This window comes from Micropterus dolomieu, unplaced genomic scaffold (assembly GCF_021292245.1).
Source record: "Micropterus dolomieu isolate WLL.071019.BEF.003 ecotype Adirondacks unplaced genomic scaffold, ASM2129224v1 contig_8114, whole genome shotgun sequence".
NCBI lineage: Eukaryota > Metazoa > Chordata > Actinopteri > Centrarchiformes > Centrarchidae > Micropterus > Micropterus dolomieu.
In genome coordinates, this window is record NW_025737100.1 from 1,107 (window position 1) to 19,674 (window position 18,568).

At 39.6% G+C, this 18,568-nt stretch overlaps 2 protein-coding genes across 2 annotated transcripts in view; one reads left to right on the forward strand and one right to left on the reverse strand.

Annotated features, from left to right (window-relative positions):
• The window catches only part of LOC123965034 (dipeptidyl peptidase 2-like), a gene marked incomplete at its 5' end in the record, with an annotated part of 4,851 nt that extends 261 nt beyond the window's left edge, over positions 1-4,590 (forward strand). Inside the window, 5 exon segments of the mRNA XM_046041631.1 lie at positions 364-482; positions 1,076-1,232; positions 3,524-3,588; positions 3,675-3,745; positions 3,836-4,590. Of these exon segments, the coding sequence (XP_045897587.1) occupies positions 364-482; positions 1,076-1,232; positions 3,524-3,588; positions 3,675-3,745; positions 3,836-3,947 (524 nt within the window).
• A 777-nt stretch (positions 4,591-5,367) lies between these two features.
• Positions 5,368-18,295, reverse strand: man1b1b (mannosidase, alpha, class 1B, member 1b; the record flags this gene model as incomplete). Its single annotated transcript, XM_046041630.1, has 10 exons — positions 5,368-9,017; positions 9,919-10,050; positions 10,317-10,511; positions 11,498-11,618; positions 13,034-13,224; positions 15,519-15,707; positions 17,020-17,168; positions 17,510-17,689; positions 17,922-18,031; positions 18,113-18,295. Coding segments are annotated over 10 exons (1,657 nt in total), but the record flags the coding sequence as incomplete, so codon positions are not given.
• Between the last annotated feature and the right edge of the window lie 273 nt (positions 18,296-18,568).

Below are 18,568 nucleotides of genomic sequence, written 5' to 3' on the forward strand. Positions count from 1 at the left end.
GGAGATCTAAACATGTATCAGGAGATGCAGCTCAATGCAGGGGATGCCTAGATATAAGGTTTTTGATGTGCGACATACTATGTGCGTTACAAGCCAAACGCAAACCTGCAGTCGCATGGCCCAAAGCACTGAGATTGGAAAACATATAATTTAAAAAAAAAGAGTAGTTTGGAAAAATAACCATACCATATTTAATGATTTTGCAACAAAAGGCTGATTAGGGCCAAATTTTGCCTCTGCCTAGGTAAACTGCTGGCCCAACTTTTGTGGTATTTGGACAGACCTGTGAAGATAAGACCTCCCATCCTTTGCACGAGTAAACGATTTTCCTTAACGTGTATTTCTAATTGCATTTTCGTGCAGGGATTGTGTACAACTCCACCGAGGTGCTGAGCTGTTTTGACCTGTACAGTTTGTATTTGGAGTGTGCTGATCCCACTGGCTGTGGACTGGGCTTCGACAGCCTGGCCTGGGACTATCAGGTACTCCAACACCACCACCAACACACAGCATTAAGTACTTGCATGTAATCTGATCAAAATGTCAGTATATGATCATTTCAGGTTGGTATCAGTGTAGGGATAGATACACCTGATCTGTTGATACCAGTACCAATATGCATTTAGTCCTGGTTGAAATTCAGACATACTGGATATGTACAGTTTATATTTTGTACACATTACACTGCTCATGGAGAACCACCTCACACCTGCCTTCTGGTGTCTTCTGAACAGGAAACCTTCAGTACAGGGGATAGTTTCATTTTGTCTTGAATTGATGTTCTTCCTGGATGATTGAGGTGAATCATTTGTAATGGAATAACCACTGAAAATTGTTATTGTTATCCATTACAATGGAACACACAATGCATTCTGAGTTTTGACATGTAAATGATTTATTTAAATAAAATGGTAATGATTTAAAAAAAACACTACAATAAAGATTTTTGTTTTGTATTTCGATTTTTGATGGATGGAATTTCATTGACAAAATAAATATCCCGTTCATCTATGGTGCTTTATCTTCAAACTGATTAGCATCCTAACACTAACTCCTTCTTTTGTTCTGGTTGCAGGCTTGCACAGAAATTGATCTGTGCTATGAGAGCAATAATGTGACGGACATGTTTCCTCCCATGGGCTTCACTGAGACAGACCGTGTACTTTACTGCTCCAAGCGCTGGGCTGTGGTTCCACGACCAGAGTGGCTCAAAACTCAGTTCTGGGGTGATGGTGAGCACTAGATACTACTAAGCACACCATACTGTCCAGAAATATCATGGTATCAAGAGGTGTAATCTAGAAATTGAAAGTAATGAGATTTGGGTACATTGGATCTGTTCCAATACACACACTTGTGATATTTGTAAGTCAGTTAGATGTGTTTTGTTGTTTCTTCATTAGGATGTCTGAGCCTCACTGTGCAGAGTGATTGCTCGTTTATCAACATTCATGTGCTGTGGTGGACAGGGGGGCACTAGGTCAATTGTGGTGTAGGGGCTTTTGTAGGGGCAGTTTTGCGAGAACCAAATGACAAATTAATGTACATTTTGGCCACTTCTGACGTGAGTTTTAGAGCACCTTTAGACCGTCAAAAAAGTGATTCATGTGGAAGAAAACAGTAATAGTGTCCTCGGGCTCTAACAGTAGATCTATAATAATTGTGGCATTGGGTGTCGAGCAGGAACACAGGGGCAGCAGGAAGCCCGCAGCCACAGATCCATACCCCACAGCTCTGGAGCCAGAAACACCTGCAGGAAGCAACAGAAGGAGAGAGGAGAGGGATGAGAAAGCACACACAAAGCAGACTAGGGGAGGGAAGAAGTCGAGTTAGTAACATGCATTAATGGGACAAGAATGCATACAAATGAAGAGGGAAAGGAGGAGAGAGGACCTCATTTCAGGACTCACCTGAACTATAAGCTTTATCAAAGAGGAAAGTCTTAAGCCTACTCTTAAATGTGGAGATGGTGTCTGCCTCCTGAACCCAAACTGGAACCTGGTTCCACAGGAGAGGAGCTTGATGGCTGAACGCTCTGGCTCCTAGTCTACTTTTGGAGACTCTAGGAACCACAAGTAACCCTGCATTCTGGGAGCGCAGTGCTCTGGTGGGGTAGTAAGGTACTGTGAGCTCTTTAAGATAAGATGGTGCCTGACCATTAAGAGCTTTGTAGGTAAGAAGAATGATTTTAAATTCTATTCTGGATTTTACTGGAAGCCAATGCAGAGAAGCTAAAAATGGAGAAATGTGTATTTTCCTGGTTCTTGTCTGTACATGTGCCGCAGCATTGTGGATCAGCTGGAGAGTCTTAAGGGACTTATTTGAGCAGCCTGATAAGGAATTGCAGTAATCCAGCCTAGAAGTAACAAATGCATCTAGATTTCCTGCATCATTTTTAGACAAGATGTTCCTGATTTTTACAATATTATGTAGGTGAAAAAAGGCGGTCCTTGATGTTTGTTTAATGTGAGAGATAAAGGATATCTCCTGATCAAAGATAACTCTGAATTAATATTTTGTTAATATGTAAATAGTATGGATCCTTGAAGGGAGACATGGGAGAGTATTATGCTTCTCAATAGCACTTTTTTGTGCTGAAAACCCAAAGTATGTTTTTTATATATATATATATATATATATATATATTCAGGCTATGGGTTTGAATTGGTGCAACTTACCAATAGTAATGTGAAGTCTGTGTCCAATACGCGAGGCAGAAAGTGTTTCCTTCAGTCTGTGCACAATTACTGCTTCTGTCTAATTGGGGAAGAAGGTCTGAAGGCATCTGCTGCGCATATTCCAGTTGTCGATGAAGAAGATGGTGAAGCAGTCCAGTGATAATTATGATAAATGTCAAATCATTTTCTTTCAAGCTGATTCCAAGGCTGATTTTTGCTCCTTAGCCCTACCTACATTCATTGGTAAAGCTTTTTATCAAGAAATATGCATGAGTAAAAAAGTAAAATCTCTTCAACAAAATAAATATCTTAATAGAAAAATTTAGTGCTAATGTGTTTGTGATGCAAATTAATTAAATCATTTATTGCACATTTCTATATTGTCAAAAAAAATATATCCTGACAGGCTATGCATGTATGCAACATATACAGGAGAATTAACCTAACGTGTTTGATGGCGGGGGAAACCCACGCAAACGCAGGGAGAACATCTTTTTAAACAAAAGGCTATAGGCCCATTCTTTCTTCCCCTAGGTTTTCACCAGTTCTCTTTATTTATTTCGTAACTAATGTAAGGGCCACTAGCTTTTTATACAGTTTATATTAAGTAACACAGGTTCTGTCTTTTATTTGCAACAAGAGGCTTATTTTTAGAATTACTGTTTTATCATGGCAATGACGGAATTGCAAAATCCATGTCGTGGCACGTCATCACACTGATTAGGTCTATGACACTGGTGTACTGCCCTTACCTATCATGGAGGCACTCTTTTAGTTAGTCACAGAAACTGTGGCAGTGAAAGACAGGTGTTTTTTGTTTCTGATGAGCTTTCCCCTTTCTACAGCCCTTTCTACAGCCAGCAACATTATTTTCTCCAATGGAGATCTGGACCCATGGGCAAATGGAGGGGTAAGAGATTAAACCAAGAAAGTACACTTAAGTAAACCGTGAAGTCACTGCTTTCAGTCTAAATCAGTCAGCTCTCTGCTGTACAGGTACGCAAGTCCTTGAGTTCCTCACTAATAGCTGTCAACATTTCTGGAGGAGCCCATCATCTGGATCTCAGGTAGAGCAAGCTGTTAGCCCCTGGAGAGTAGTCCTTTACTTTTTTTCTCTCAAAGCAAAATCTAATTTGACATTTTCCTGTTTTATACAGAGGGTCTAATGATGCTGATCCAGTGTCAGTTATCAGTGCCAGGAAGATGGAAGCAGACCTCATTGCACAGTGGGTGAAGATGGAGCGGACCAGATTAAGACAGTCAACTTAAAAGCACGGGATCTGAGTTTGTCTCAGGACTGAACGTAAAACCAGTTATTTCTTTCAAATCAAATAAGTCCCTTCTAATACAATTGTACCAGAATTCATCTTCAAGTTGTTGTTGGCCCACAATACAATACACAGCAGGAATGGAGGATCAGCTTACATCTGCTGAATATTAAAACTGATCCTGGATAGTAGTGATTGTTTAATGATTTTCATTAAACTACAAATCATGTTTTGCATTGTTCATCACATTTCAAGATTCTACAAAGGCAACAGCATTACAAACAAACATGCCCACCGCCATTTTCTCAAGTTTCACTGATATATATATATATTTTTATTTTTTTTCAAACTGCTTGTTTTGTCCAACCAGCAGTCCAAACTCAAATGTATTCCATTACAATCATGGAAGATTATTGAAAAACAGCTTCTATTTACAGTTGAGGGCGTGGTCCAGAAGCTGGAACCTATAAATCTGGACGTGTTAGCTTAGAAAAATTACAAATCATCATCTTTAAGAAGATCCATGAAGTCAATCCAAATACAGTACAATATTGCTTCTACTGCAGACCTGCTGTGTTTCCTGAGTCAATCATCGACACATGTTCTGTTAATAAAATGTTTAAATTTTTTTGTACAAAACTAAAGCTGATCCAGCGTTTATTATACACTAGGTGACAAAACATTTGTTTGAGAAAGTTTGAAATACATTAAAAAAACACCAGACTTCAGACTGATGTAGGACATGTCAGGTCTGACACAGACAAACTGCAGTTTGTAACAATGTCTTTGAAACATTTACTGGATTCTGATTTCTACTTTTCAGAAAGTCTCCAGGAGAGATTCTGGTCTGTCAACACCTCAGCACAGTAAAGCTGAAGACACTACACTAAAGATATTCTTTAAGTATCAGACATCCCCAAACAGGCATATCCAGCTTAGACCCACTTTCATTGGATTCTAATGGTGACTGGTTTTGTCTGTCGGCCTCTTCGAACCTGTCACAAGCTGTGTAAAGACTATTTGGGTAAAACTGCTGCAGTTTGGAACACACTGAGCAGTCAGGTGAAGGTGATTATGCTGCACAAGTGGTTTCAGTATTTCTGTAAACATTTCTCTCTCACTAACACCATCTTCTATTTACAGTAAATCTAATAACGTGAACATGTTCATATGTAATTGCATCAGTATTTGCAAATGCTTCAAGACCAAAACGTTTTAACTGAAGCCCGACCAATACAGATTTTGACCTCACCTTGACATAATGCAGTTTAAAAATTTTTTTTTACTGTTATATATACTACTTTGAACAAGAGTACAGTTGATTATGTCCGCTGTGTTTTGTGGTAGATTCGTGGTGTGCCAACAGGGAGTTGCAGAGTGCCTTCTCCTGGACAAACTATGCTACGACAACACTCACAACATTATGATAATTGTCATTTATTGGCAAAAACAGACATACCAAGTTATCTGCAATTACGTCATATCGGTTGGGCTCTAGTTTTAACATGTTTGTCTATGACAGTAACAGAGTCGACAGTAACCCAAAATAATAGGCAGTGTTTGTTCACACAGTAACAAACTTCATAAGCCCTGGGAAAAAAAAATAAATAAATCTAATTCAGTACCCATAATTCATTTGGAGCCCTGTAAATGAAGGAGTAATCCTCCCCTAACTATACCAGCTGCTCCAAGATGGAGCTTTTAACTTTTCAGTTATGTGAGTTAAGTTTATAAATGCTGTATTTCTCTTGCACTTGATATGATGGTCTACATGACGTTTGAGTCTTTCTATTCTGGCAAAAGTACACTTTTGCCACTTTACATTCTGGTGGCCACTGTAAATTACTTTATGATGAAAACCAAAGTTTTATGCACTGATCATGAAGACTAAATAATGATGTCTCTGTGTGCAGCCTCCTATTAAAAGCAGTCTGCTTGGTGGCTTTGACTAAACTATAAGTGAATCAGTCACTTAAGTCTAAATATAGTAGTGTTAGCCTTCAAAACTCACTAGTGAAATTGTTATCAAAAGCACAAAAAATATCTCTGTGTTTTCCTGAAAGAGGCGGCTTTGGAGAAATGGCTTTTCATGGTGAAAGCCCATACAAAGCAAACCACAGGGCCGATTAGATTTTCAACATATCTTTGGCTCAAAAATACTGCTGAAATACATCCAGGGAGGGACCACACAGAGCCCTTGTAGGCAGGATTTAAATGCACACTCTGGTAGAGATGAGCATTATGTAAACCTAATTTCTCTAAAATATCAATCCTTATTTCACTGTTCTACTGTAAAAGCAGTGATCAGAGTAACCTTATACTGTAGGAAATGTATGCACATGTACAAATCTCTGGAATGGATAGAAATGGAAACGAACGGACAGTTGTCTGAAGCAACATTAAAAAGGCATAAGTGAGACAAGAAAACACTACAAAGAATGTACAGCATGAGCTTGGTCTCAATACAAATTCTTAAAAACACCTACAAGTAGAGCTATACGTAAACTAGTAATATTTACATGAATGACTGCAAGCTGTGGCTACAAAAAACAAATGCACAAGAGAGCTCACTGTATTCAGGTAGCTGCAATTATAAACTACAAATCAATATATTATGCTAGATTTATATTTAAAAAGAATTCATTTCTTGAAAGGAAAGCAAATGTACTCTACACCAGGAAAATGGCAAAATTATAAAGACGCAAACATTAAGGAGCAGCTGCTCAGCACAGACACATGAACCCATGGGGGTGGCCTCAAAACAAAAGCTTCACAGTTCATAACTACATCTGGAATCATCAAACCATGATCATCTGATGCTGCGTTCATGTCAGTGGGAATAAACTGAGTTTAATTGAATAGCAACTATGGCCCGACCGAAGGGGGATTTTTAAGATTGATAACGATTTTGATACTTGAGGGTTTTAAAATCTGAAACATTGGCCGATATTCTTTTCATAACGGATGTTCTGTATCATTTTTTATGTGTAGTTATGAGAATTCACCAAGATAACATGACATAATAGTTTAAAAATACACTTTTTTTACTGTCAAAAATAGTACTATATGATTGCTGTGTTTGTGGCGAATACCTGATAGACCATGATTAAATAAAGATTTATTATTATGCATTTTCAAGTTTTGAATTAAAGCAATGCTAGAAAAAGATTAAAGAAAAGTCACGTTTCTCTGCTCTGATTGGTTGTAGGGCTGGACCGGTATCCAACACAAACTGGCATATGAATAAAGATTCTGTTACTGCATTGCCTATTTTCCTGCCTCAAATGTTTTCAGAAACATTTTAGTGTACCGTTTACCATAATTTGACCACATTTGTTACTGATTGGTTGTAGGTCTATTGAATTGCATCCAGAGGTATTTTGGTCTGTGCCCATCGATAACGCCCCTTGGAAATTTTAAATGAACTGAGAGGTTCCAGTCTAATGCCAGGCTACCTCTACAGTTTAATTCAGGGGAAAATGTTGTACATTTCTCTCTCCTCTGGAGTTACTGCTTACTTTTCAGATTAAGATTTTACATGCAAGACAAACATACTATAAAACTTATAAAATATAATGCGTTGTTACAAAAACTGCACAGCATTTGAAAGTAGGTCAGCTCCACTGGATGCAATATTAAAATGTTGGGTACCACTAAAGTATGTCTTATTAGGGATATTAAAAAAGGGTTCATACATTGTAATTAATGGATTTATTAAAGTATTTACTAAGACATCTTAGATAACTGGTGAAAATGAAAATTTAAATTGTGCCTCAAGAATTCACCAATTCATTTGCCATGTCTTCCCTGCACACTGAAGCTAATAATTGCCCCCTTATATACAGCTTTTGGGTTTCCAGGTTGAAGACAATAATTCGGTCCTTCATATGGAGCCATGAGTACTTTCACTTTTAATATATTTGGCAGAAATATTTCTGTACTTTTACTTAAGTAAAGGATCTGAATGCTGCTCCCAGCACTGCTAAACAGAGATATTTCATTGTAAAGTCATATTTCCTATATGACATGAACACAGCATCAGACAGCAAACACATGGACAGCATAAGAAAGAGGACATTTGAGGATTCAGAGCCAGAGCCCTTGTTGACTATATTACACACAGTGTGATGAGTAATTAGCTTTTTCTCGTATCCCTGCAAAAGTCACACCTATGTACAGACATGTCAGCGGAGCGGTCAGGCTGTAGATGCAGCAGGCAGGGGTTGGTTTTAGTTCAGACAGCTGGTGGCTGCTGTCAGGGAACGATGTGCTACGAAGGCAGCCAGCCTGCTGTCATTCCCAGCTCTGGGGTCAGACCACAGGGGCAGATATTGGCTTTGTTTCATAAACGTTTAGATGCAGTTTCAGAAGCATTTACACTTTAATAAGAATACAACTGCAAACAAAATAAAAGCTCAAAACCTTCAACTGAAAATATCAGTATAAGCTTTCAAACACCTATCAGTCCAACCCGACACTCCTCCTCATCCCGGGAACATGAGACTGAGAAATCTTCAGTTCAGTCACAATCAGGTTTTTCTTTACTGCTGATGGGCAGTCAGGACAGAAACCTTCCTCTGCTTCCAGTATAAACTCACTACGAAACCACGCAATGAAATCCACCAGGCAAATAAATAAACAAACCACGAACTGAACCAGGCTCCTGTCATTAGCTCATAGCAAACAGTTGATTCAGTCAGTGAAAAGTAGGCTTTTTTTCCGTCAAGGTTGTTGTTTTATAACAATATTCAGTTACTGAAACTGAAGACGAAGGAATTCTCTTGGTATTAAACCAACCCTGAGATATTTGTCTTGTTTATACACAGTTTTATCTACCACTGGAATTTGTGTGTGTGCGCGTGTCTCACACAGTGGAAGGCCATATAGGCAGGGGGTGAGCCTCAGTGTTGAATACATACTGGTCGAGGCTAATGAGGTTGGGGTCATCTGAGAATAGCAGGTACAGATATTTCAGGGTTTCTCCCAGGAAGAAGCTCTCCATCTTGTCTCGGGGACTTGGGTAGTCTGGGTCTCGCACATTATTGATGGAGGTGTAACCACCAGAGGAAACCTGAGGAGAAAGGAACAGGGATTTGTCCACATTAGATTTTAGAAAGATTAGAGATTGAGAACCTAACCCTTCTCCTTTGTAAATGAGAGACAAACACAAGTGAATTATTTGGAATAAACTGTGAAGGGTATTTGTTAGTTAATACATGGGAGATTAGTAGTTCCTAACTTTAACTCCCTTGACAAGTTTTTTGAGAAGGCAATAATTAACTGCTTAAATAAATAATTACACACTGGCCCGTCCATACCTGCTGTTAGATATTAAACAACAGGAAAAAGAAACACTCAAGCAGAAGGACACTGAGGGAAGCAGTGCAGGAAAGATATGCCTTTTGTCTTGCCCTGTGGGGCTATATATGTACATTTACTTACTTGAACTACTAGCTGACTGTAGTTCTGCACGGATACCTAAACTCAGCCTAATGCATAACTGCGTCTTTAACGACACATCCACAAACAACGTGAAGCGAGTATTCCGCACGGCCCGATTACATATAACGTCAATGCAAAGATGCAGTTCCCATCAGGCGGTGCAAATGACGCAAACACGCGGAAGATCGCTCCATTTAAGTTGTGTGAGGAAGACCCAGCATAGTGGAGGGAGAGAGCCTCGACTGACAGCTACAGAGTGACTGGGAGCTCTGCATGAGAGAGCCGGGGGCAGCACAGAGGCTGTATAGATATCTGAATAGATCTGGATACAGACTACAGACTTTTCCTTACTTTCTTGCATTTTCCATATGGTTTATGCCAACAGGCTGTTTAATATGGACTTAATGATAACAGATGTTACCAACCCTTATCGTGTGAGGGACCCCAGACAGCTCTGCATTAGACTGCAGACTGATTCTTAGTTTGTCTGATCCACACAGATCAGTGTAGACAGCCTTCATCCTACTAACCTTGGTGTACTTGTTAAAGTTTTGGAGAATCTCCCAGCCCCAGTCCTGGTACTTGTGATCCTTGGTGAACCTGTACAGGTAGAAGAGACTCTCAACTGTCTCTGGTCGCAGGAGGTTGTGTCTGTCCGCAAGCTATCACACAGAAAACAAAAGACAAACCGGAAATTCTGAGTTTCAACATCTGCTCGATTTAAACTCTCTCTCTTCCTAAATCATTCATGATTGTCCCATTCTTCCCAAACATCCTCAGTTTTGTATGCGAGTTGTGTCATGAGTGGGAAATTTGGAATGACACAAAGTGAGTTTGTAGGTACTAAAGTATGTTATTAAAAAGGACACTGCTGCATGATTAGACGCGGACACGCTTTGCCCTCTCCTGCAGCGCTGTCTCTACCTACCTTCACGTCGATGTCTCGGGTGCTGCCCTGATGCATGTTGAAGTGGACGATCTCTGGACTGAGGCCCGTCTCCATCTTGACATACATCTGGTAACAGGTCTCCATCATCTGTTTGGCCAGATCCATGTGATCGGTAGGCAGACCGTTGTAGGCACCAAGTGCCAGAGTGCCTGGCAGGAAACACACTAGATGGTCCTGAAAAAACCCAACCGGGAGTTAACAGACAGCCAAGGTAACAGATGCATTCTGGTCCCCCGTACATGAATTATCAGTTTATAAATCAATGAAGTCATTTGAATATAGTTTCAGCTTCCTAGTAGATTAGTCATCATATCTGTGATGACAAAATTACATCAACTCAGCTCAGAATGTTTGTCCATATTTTAAAATAGATTTTTCAGGCACAAAACCCAAGAAATGAAAACATGTTTTCAGAAGTGTTTAGCTCTTTGTTTCAAACGCCCACTAAGGCCCACTGAAGCCAGTTGTTAGCGAGGGAAATAAATGTACACTGATTATTGTTATTATAATCATTAACATTACGATGGTTACCATTAACACTATTATAAATATCTGTACCATTTTTCATTTAGTTTATAGCAACATTACCTTCGCTGTCTGTACCTCTGTGTGTATATTGTGTAGGCTGCCTCCCTCCCCTCTCTCTCTCCTTACATCCCTCTCTCTCTTTCACTCTCACCCCAACCGGTCGAGGCAGATGGCCGCCCACCCTGAGCCATGGTTCTGCCCGAGGTTTCTGCCTCTTAAAAGGAAGTTTTTCCTTGCCTCTGTCGCCTAGTGCTTGCTCTTGGTGGGAACTGTTGGGCTTCTGTAAATATCATCACAGAGTACGGTCTAGACCTGCTCTTTTATGAAAAGCGCTGTGAGATAACTGTTGTTGTGATTTGGCGCTATATAAATAAAATTGAATTGATGTGATTTCATGTAGATCCATGAAGAATACATGAATGTACAGTTCATTACAATCTTTCAACACCACATGCTTTTGAATGGATCTCCCTTACTATCAATACCAACTAACCCTGACTGAACAGACTTGGACCACCTTGGTCAACAAGAGGGAACATTATAATGAATTTGCATTTGACAGGGTAACAGAAGGTTCACAACTAAGATTAAATTAGTACTGATCGGTAGGAGAACGTTGAGGAATTACTGACCATTTTAGGGCTGAACTGTCCATGGGAGAGCTCTCCAACAAAGGTGAGGCCATTAGGTGAAGACTTCTGCAACAGGTTCTTCTTTACACCCTCAATTGCCTGCAGATAGTCCTCCAAGAGCCTACACACACACACACACACACACACAGACAGAATCATGCAGCAGATGATTTCTTCAAGAATTAATTGAGTGAACATCAAATATATTCCCCTTTAACTCCAACATACATGCCAACTGATGTAGACCAAAACCCAGAAATGACACAAAACAGTTTAAACAAAAACATTTCAGATATTCAAAGCTGCCTAATCTAACCCTGTGCCCTCAAGTGGTGCTGAGTGTGTGCATTGTTGTTCCAGTGTATCCATCGTTTATCGGTCCCACTGACTAAGCCAAAGTAACCAAACACTGCTAGTGCTGATAGAACAGTATAAATACTTATAACTTTATTTTAAAGGAGACCTATTATGCTTTTATGTCTTATATACAGTGTCACAATGTCAGATGTTCATGTTAAACATGGCCAAAGCTTCAAAAAATGAGGTAAACATATTTAAAAGAAATCCCTTGGAGACAGAACCTCAGATTTCCTGCTGTTCTGAATGCTCGGATTTCAACAGGTTTTTCGCTCTGTATGATGTCATACGAAGCCGGTTTTCCATTTATGGTAATTTGCCTGCAGCCTGGCAACAGCTATGCTCAGTCTATCTGTACCTGCAGCAACATCAGCCTGGTAAACATGAGCATCTACAGCTCGTTTCAGACAGAGGCTGAAATGAGGGCCTGCCTGAAGGGCCAGTATAAGATACAAAATGATTTTTATATTGAGCCATGCAAAGCTTCCATGCAGGAGTCACAGCGCCACAATATAGGGCTGGAAATGCAGTATAATAGGTCTCCTTTAAAACACCAGCCAGTGTCAAATGCAAAGTAAATATTGGCTGCTTTTAAAATCAATGTATCTGGCAGAGATACACCTAGAGCTAAAACTTTAAACTTTAAATTTAGTTAGTTAGTCAAGTGAGGTAAAAAGAATGGACTATTTGAAGGATTCATTATTTTACTGATTTTCCTAATTTTCTGGTTCCAGCTCAAAAATGTGAGGATTGGCTGCTTTTCTTTCTCTTGTATGACAATAAAACAAATCCCTCAGGGTTTTGGACTAAAGTCTCTGAGAAACTGACACAACTTTTAGAAACAAAAAATTAATTGAGAATGTAATCAGCACATTTATGGATACTGAAAATGATCAGTAGATTAGACATATGGGACTAAGATGTCCAGATTTGTCCCTAGTTAGCTCAAACTCCAAAAACACCAGTACTTACCATAATGCAAACTGATAGCACCTTTAGTCAAACCCGGAAACTGTTTAATGTAAACTCTGGAGGATGTGTGTTTCATTATGATGCATTAGCTATAATGAGCTAAGTTTCAAGTCTGCGGATTGATTTTAATAACTACTAAACTAAATGTATTTATTCATTCATTCATTCATGTGAAAGTGAATGCTGGGAATCTTTAGTCCGACTTACTGGTTCTCCTTCTTGCCTCCCTGTATCCACTGTTTCAGCAGGTATTCATAGTAGCTGTCTGCTCTGGCTCCCAATGTGTAGATGCCTTGATGCGTGAACTGTCCATTGTTTGTGTTGATGAACATTGGCACTAGACCGTCCAGCTTGCCGTCCAGCTTGTGGACCTGTTCCATAACCTCAGCCACAGCAGCCTGGGAAAGTTAAGAAGTCAGGATGAGTTAATATATGGGGGGTTTTGGAAAATTAGCTCGACAGAAAAATAATTGTAAAATATCAAGAACACTAATTATAAATGCCTAAACCCACACTGACTTGCCAATTGATTTAACAATCAGCACAACATACGTCTAACACTAGACATTTTCCTGGGGGAAGCCCCCCCGTATACAGCCGAAAACACGCATGAATAAATTATGTGATGGAAATCAGAAATACTATATTGCTATTACTACAATAAAAAAATGGTTGTATCATTTGATATCGATAATTATCAGGATAAATGTGAAATCATTATTTCTTTCAAGTTAAAGGCTGATTTTTGCTCCTGAGTGAAAGCTGAAGATGGTTAATTGTGGTTTTAAACTTTCTTTATGGTCAGAACAAACACTTGATGACAAACACTGGATCACTTCGCAAATCTGAGGTAGAACACTCAAAACTATTATGATAAAATCTTTTAACAAAAATACAGGAGTAAAATTAAGTCAAATCTTTTTCAAAATCTTTCGTCAAAAAAAAAGAAAAAATAGGTGTTAATTTGTTCGTGATTGAAATGAATTAAATCAAACATTTAATGAACATTTGGTATTGAGGAAAACTGTTACAAGATAATTATTATTATTGTTTTATAGCCCAGCCCTAGTCTGGACTCTGTGCTAAATTCAGTGGCGGATGCCAAGAATGGCCCCTGTAATGGAGAGCAGTTACTTCCTGTACAGAGAGTAAGAGAAGATAATGATTCATCATCACAGTCTCCTGCTCCACTCCTCTCTTATATCCTGAATACAGTATTCTCTACACTCACAACTGCATTTGATGGACCCTCACTGTCCTTTCCCTGCAGTTAAATTTGTGTTAAATCTTGCAGTATTAACAATTAACAGAATTAAGCAATCCTAGCATTATTTACACCCGCCTGCAATGTTGTCCAGTTGTTACAATATCTCTGGAAAGGGTCAAAGCCTGGTAACAGCACTTCCAGGTGGGTTGTACGGTCCAACAAAGACCATTATTAGTGTGCGATCATGTCCTTGTTGTATTACCAACGTCTCCTTCCAGTTAGTCAGTATGCCTGCATGGAGGGGGTTGTGATCATAACCCTGTGCATATTAGCCCATAGTCTGCAACTACAGCGTTGCTCACCATCCATATACATTAAATAACCACAATAAATCTGTATACACTAAAGCTGAAGTCCATTTTTAATGTTTCTTTTAGTAACAATTACATATTTTGATTATCAGTGAATTCTTTATTACTACAATTGACCCCAAACAATGTTTAAATTTTTCAGAAAATCTGCAGTAGATTCTAGCATTCTGGGCAGCAGTAATGACTGATGAACCTGGTCCATGCGTTTTGTTCCTGTTACCAAATGACTAAACAGGACTGGGTTTGGGTGCTGGGTGCGTAAGATTCTCAGACAGAATCAGTTTTTACGTGTCTTCTCAAAATTTCCTTTTAAGGAGAATCCTTGCAGTTCTGTGGGCTAAGACACGTACCATGTTAACAAGACTTCTTGGGTTCGTATGTGGCCCATCTCTTGTGACCCACGAATTTATTAGCCTGCAGTTGACAGCTAGCCACAGTCCGATGGGAGAGATGACCATGGCTGCTGCAAGGCAACGAAAGCAGCAGCTGATATCAAACCCAGTAAGCATCAATGCATACAAGATTATTTTAGGAAAAACACCCAGTCTAGACAACAAGTTCTCCAATTGTGTACGGTCTATAGCTACATGCTACTTGCAGCTCGGCGAGGCTGTAATGCTAATGACAAAAACTGAAGACAAAACTACTCGATGGATAAACCATTGGTGAGACAATTTAGCACCTCCTAGATCTTACAACAAAGGGAGCAAAAAAACCCCGCTGTAAAACGTTAACTTGAGGGTGGCGCCAGAGGAAAATGCTATGTTGTTAGTATTTATCCCCTCAGATTGTTGCACTTCGTGTTCTCATTGGCTTCAGCTGTAATTTGCCAGCCTCAGTTGTGCTTTCAGCTTAACGTAGGACTAAAATAATTACTTGAGTAATCATAATCTTCACGAAATGCCAAATTCATGCTGCTTCAGACCAGTTTAAAACAGCAACTGCAGATAGGATGTGGTATCAGTCAGTGCTGTTGTGCAGTGCAATGTTATGTAACAGCACGACATCAAGTTGTGTCAGCACTATTACAAATGGAAAGCTGAGCCTAAGTGCCGATCTTAAAACTCTCTGGGCAGACTCTGGATCAGCGGGGCTATATCCCTTGGTCAATTACCTGGTACTGTGGTTCCTGGGTGAGGCGGCTGAGCTCTCTAAACTCCAGCTGGATGCTTGTAACCTCGGCCACAGTGCTGTCCGAAGTCCAGCGAGGGGGGTGGGCCGTGCCTTTCCCGATATTCACATCAGAGTAGGGGATCTTGGACGGGGTGTTGAAGGCTGGCATCAGCCTGGAGCCTATGTCTTTCTGCAATGAAAGAATGCAGATTACACGCAGATATTTGCAGATGAAAGGTACTGAGAATCTCAAGTTCAAGTGTCATTCATGACTGACTTTAATTACATATGCCGTGTTTTGAAATGTGTAGATGTTCTGTTTCTGTGTCTTATTTGATATAACTTCACTATCTTTGGGTTTCTGAGAATTTCTGGGAAAAACAAGCAATCTGAAGACTTCACCTTGGGTTTTATTTCATGAAAATAAAAGTTAGTTGCACCCAGGGGTGGAAATTAACTTTTTGGCTCATCTGCCAAGGTGGCTAGTAGATCAAAAGATCCACCGGCCAAGTGTATTTTTTACCGACCAAAATAATAAATCGCCTTTTGTGTCACATATACATTTGTTTCTGACCTATTAATTGGGATAAAAAGATATTATGTCAAATACAAACTTAAAGAAGACCCAGAGTGAAATTTGAAGCATAATTATATTAGTGTTATCAAATGTACTTAAAACATAACAGTCAATTGTTTTATAAACTTACAAGATGCTTATTAAATCATTCAAACTTAAATCTCATCACTGCTCACTCTTGCTGCTTATCATTCAACTTAAACCTGCTCATCAGACTGCTCACTTTCTACAATCAGTCTCTTCTGGCCTCCTGGTTCTGACAGAGTCCTGGTGCCACAGCATCACAGCTTTTGTGGGATCATTATTTTTTTTTATACAGCCTCTGGATCAATCTCCTTGATCTCTGGGGAGGACAGCAGGACCATTAGAGGGTCTGACAGTGTGTCAGACACTGACTGGACCACTAACTACCCAGCTGAAAGCTAAAAACACTCCTAGTAAAACTTTTGTAATTAGCTCCCTAACACTAGCTTTCATGCTGCCTTATTTCATGGAGGTATAGCTTTCCAACATTTGGCCGCCAAACGGCAAATCCACCGCCGCATTTGGCTGGTGTTAATTTCCTTCTCTTCTAAGTATTTCTACATAAAAAATAATTGCATTAATCTTTAGACTTGGTCAAAGTTTCAGCAAACAAATTCAAACATTCCTCCAATTGTTGAACCCTCACACACATTTTACACTGTCTGCTCCCCAGTCAAATGTGGAGGAAAATAATAAGGCCATGAAAGCACACATGTGGATAAGTTACAGTATGCGGTTTTCAGAGTTTCTGGCAATGGTAGATAAAATATATCTTCCAACACTTTTATCCACTTCAGCAAAAACAGAAATAACCGGTATTTGTTAAGCTGGGACATGAAACAGCTGGGTTCACAAAAATAAATACCACAGTTGTGTAAATACTGCATGCGTGTGGACTCACAGCTTTGTCTAGGAACAGGATGTCGCCGGTCAGGTGATAGGTACTCAGCAGGCCTCCCAGGATGCGGATGGTGCTTTCAAACAGGTTGACATCTACATTCTTGTTGAATGTGAGCTCTGTGGCCACCCACGCCTTTGCTTCTTCAAACTCTACAACACAGCATTACACAGATTTGGGAATAAATACAGATTAATTTATAAATTCACCAATATAATCTGATATTTAATTTTAATTGTTCCTCACTTCAGCAATCCATTAAATATGCTACTTCTGACGGAACTTTCAGGCTATACGGAGGGGATAGTGTAACACAGGAGTAGTGTATTTAGATCTGTTGTGGAACATCCTTAACATACTGATAAATGATGGAGAAGTGGTTTATGTAGCAAGAGCAGCCTGAGAAGGTTTTATCTGAACACACATATTTCTATAGCAATGATCTAGTCAAGTGGAAGACATTCCCAGCTGGAAAGCACAAGGATCAGTCTACCTTCTTTAAGCTGCAGGATCCACATGGTATCCAGGGCATCAATAAGCGTCAAACCCAGGCCAAACCACTCGCTGTAGGACTTAGACAGTGGCCTGAGCTCATCGTGGCCCCAAGCAAAGTCTTTATAACCCTTCCATGCATGTCTGAAAGCTTCACGCACTGCCTCTGGCCTGCTAGTTTCTGTGACACACAATATAGACAAGATAACAGTTTATTATCCCATCCAAGTCTACAGAGTGATTCGGAATTCGATTGTTGCACTTATAAGTTAGTTGATAAGTTGACACATTTCATGGTCTGACTCAAACACAGTCAAACCTCCTAAAAACTGAGACCCAATTGTTTTAATTTTGTTGAAAGTGCTCAATGGAAAACTACTAATTCAAGGTGATTAAAAATAACCTGCAGATACCTGACTCTTTTGATGTTTTGGCCTTTTGGTCAGCAGGTGAAACCTCCTTACTTTCCCCATCCTTGGAGCCTTGTGTGGCCTGGTCAGTGTCAATCACTGCCCCACGCCAGCTGAAAGTCACACAGAATAAATCAATAAATAATACATATAAACAAAACTAACTTTAGTTGTGATCACTCTCCAAGCCTCACCTGATGATGGCCCCCTCCGGCCCTTCTTTCTTGCTGCCCGCTGCCTTTTCTTCAACCACTGTATCTGATACGTTTCCATTCTTCTGAAGACGATTCTGAAGGACAGGTGGTCCTCTCTTATTGGATAATTTCCTCTGGGCAAATGGCGACAAACTATTAACTTTTTTACTATTAAAATTTTCACTTCATGTAAGGAGTTGTTAGGAAAGAAAAGCAGATTGATCCACATTATAGGTAAATATTACGCACACACCCCCATTCCTAAACTGCAGATACTAGAACTTAATTAAAGCTATAGAGCCTGACCTATATGGGATTTTTAAGTCCGATGCCGATTTCAATATTTGACACATGACATAAGCAAAGATTATCCCTAATATTTGTTATGTTGAGACCTCACCAAGATACCATGACATAACGCAGTATAAAAATAAACTTTTTCTATTGTTATAATAG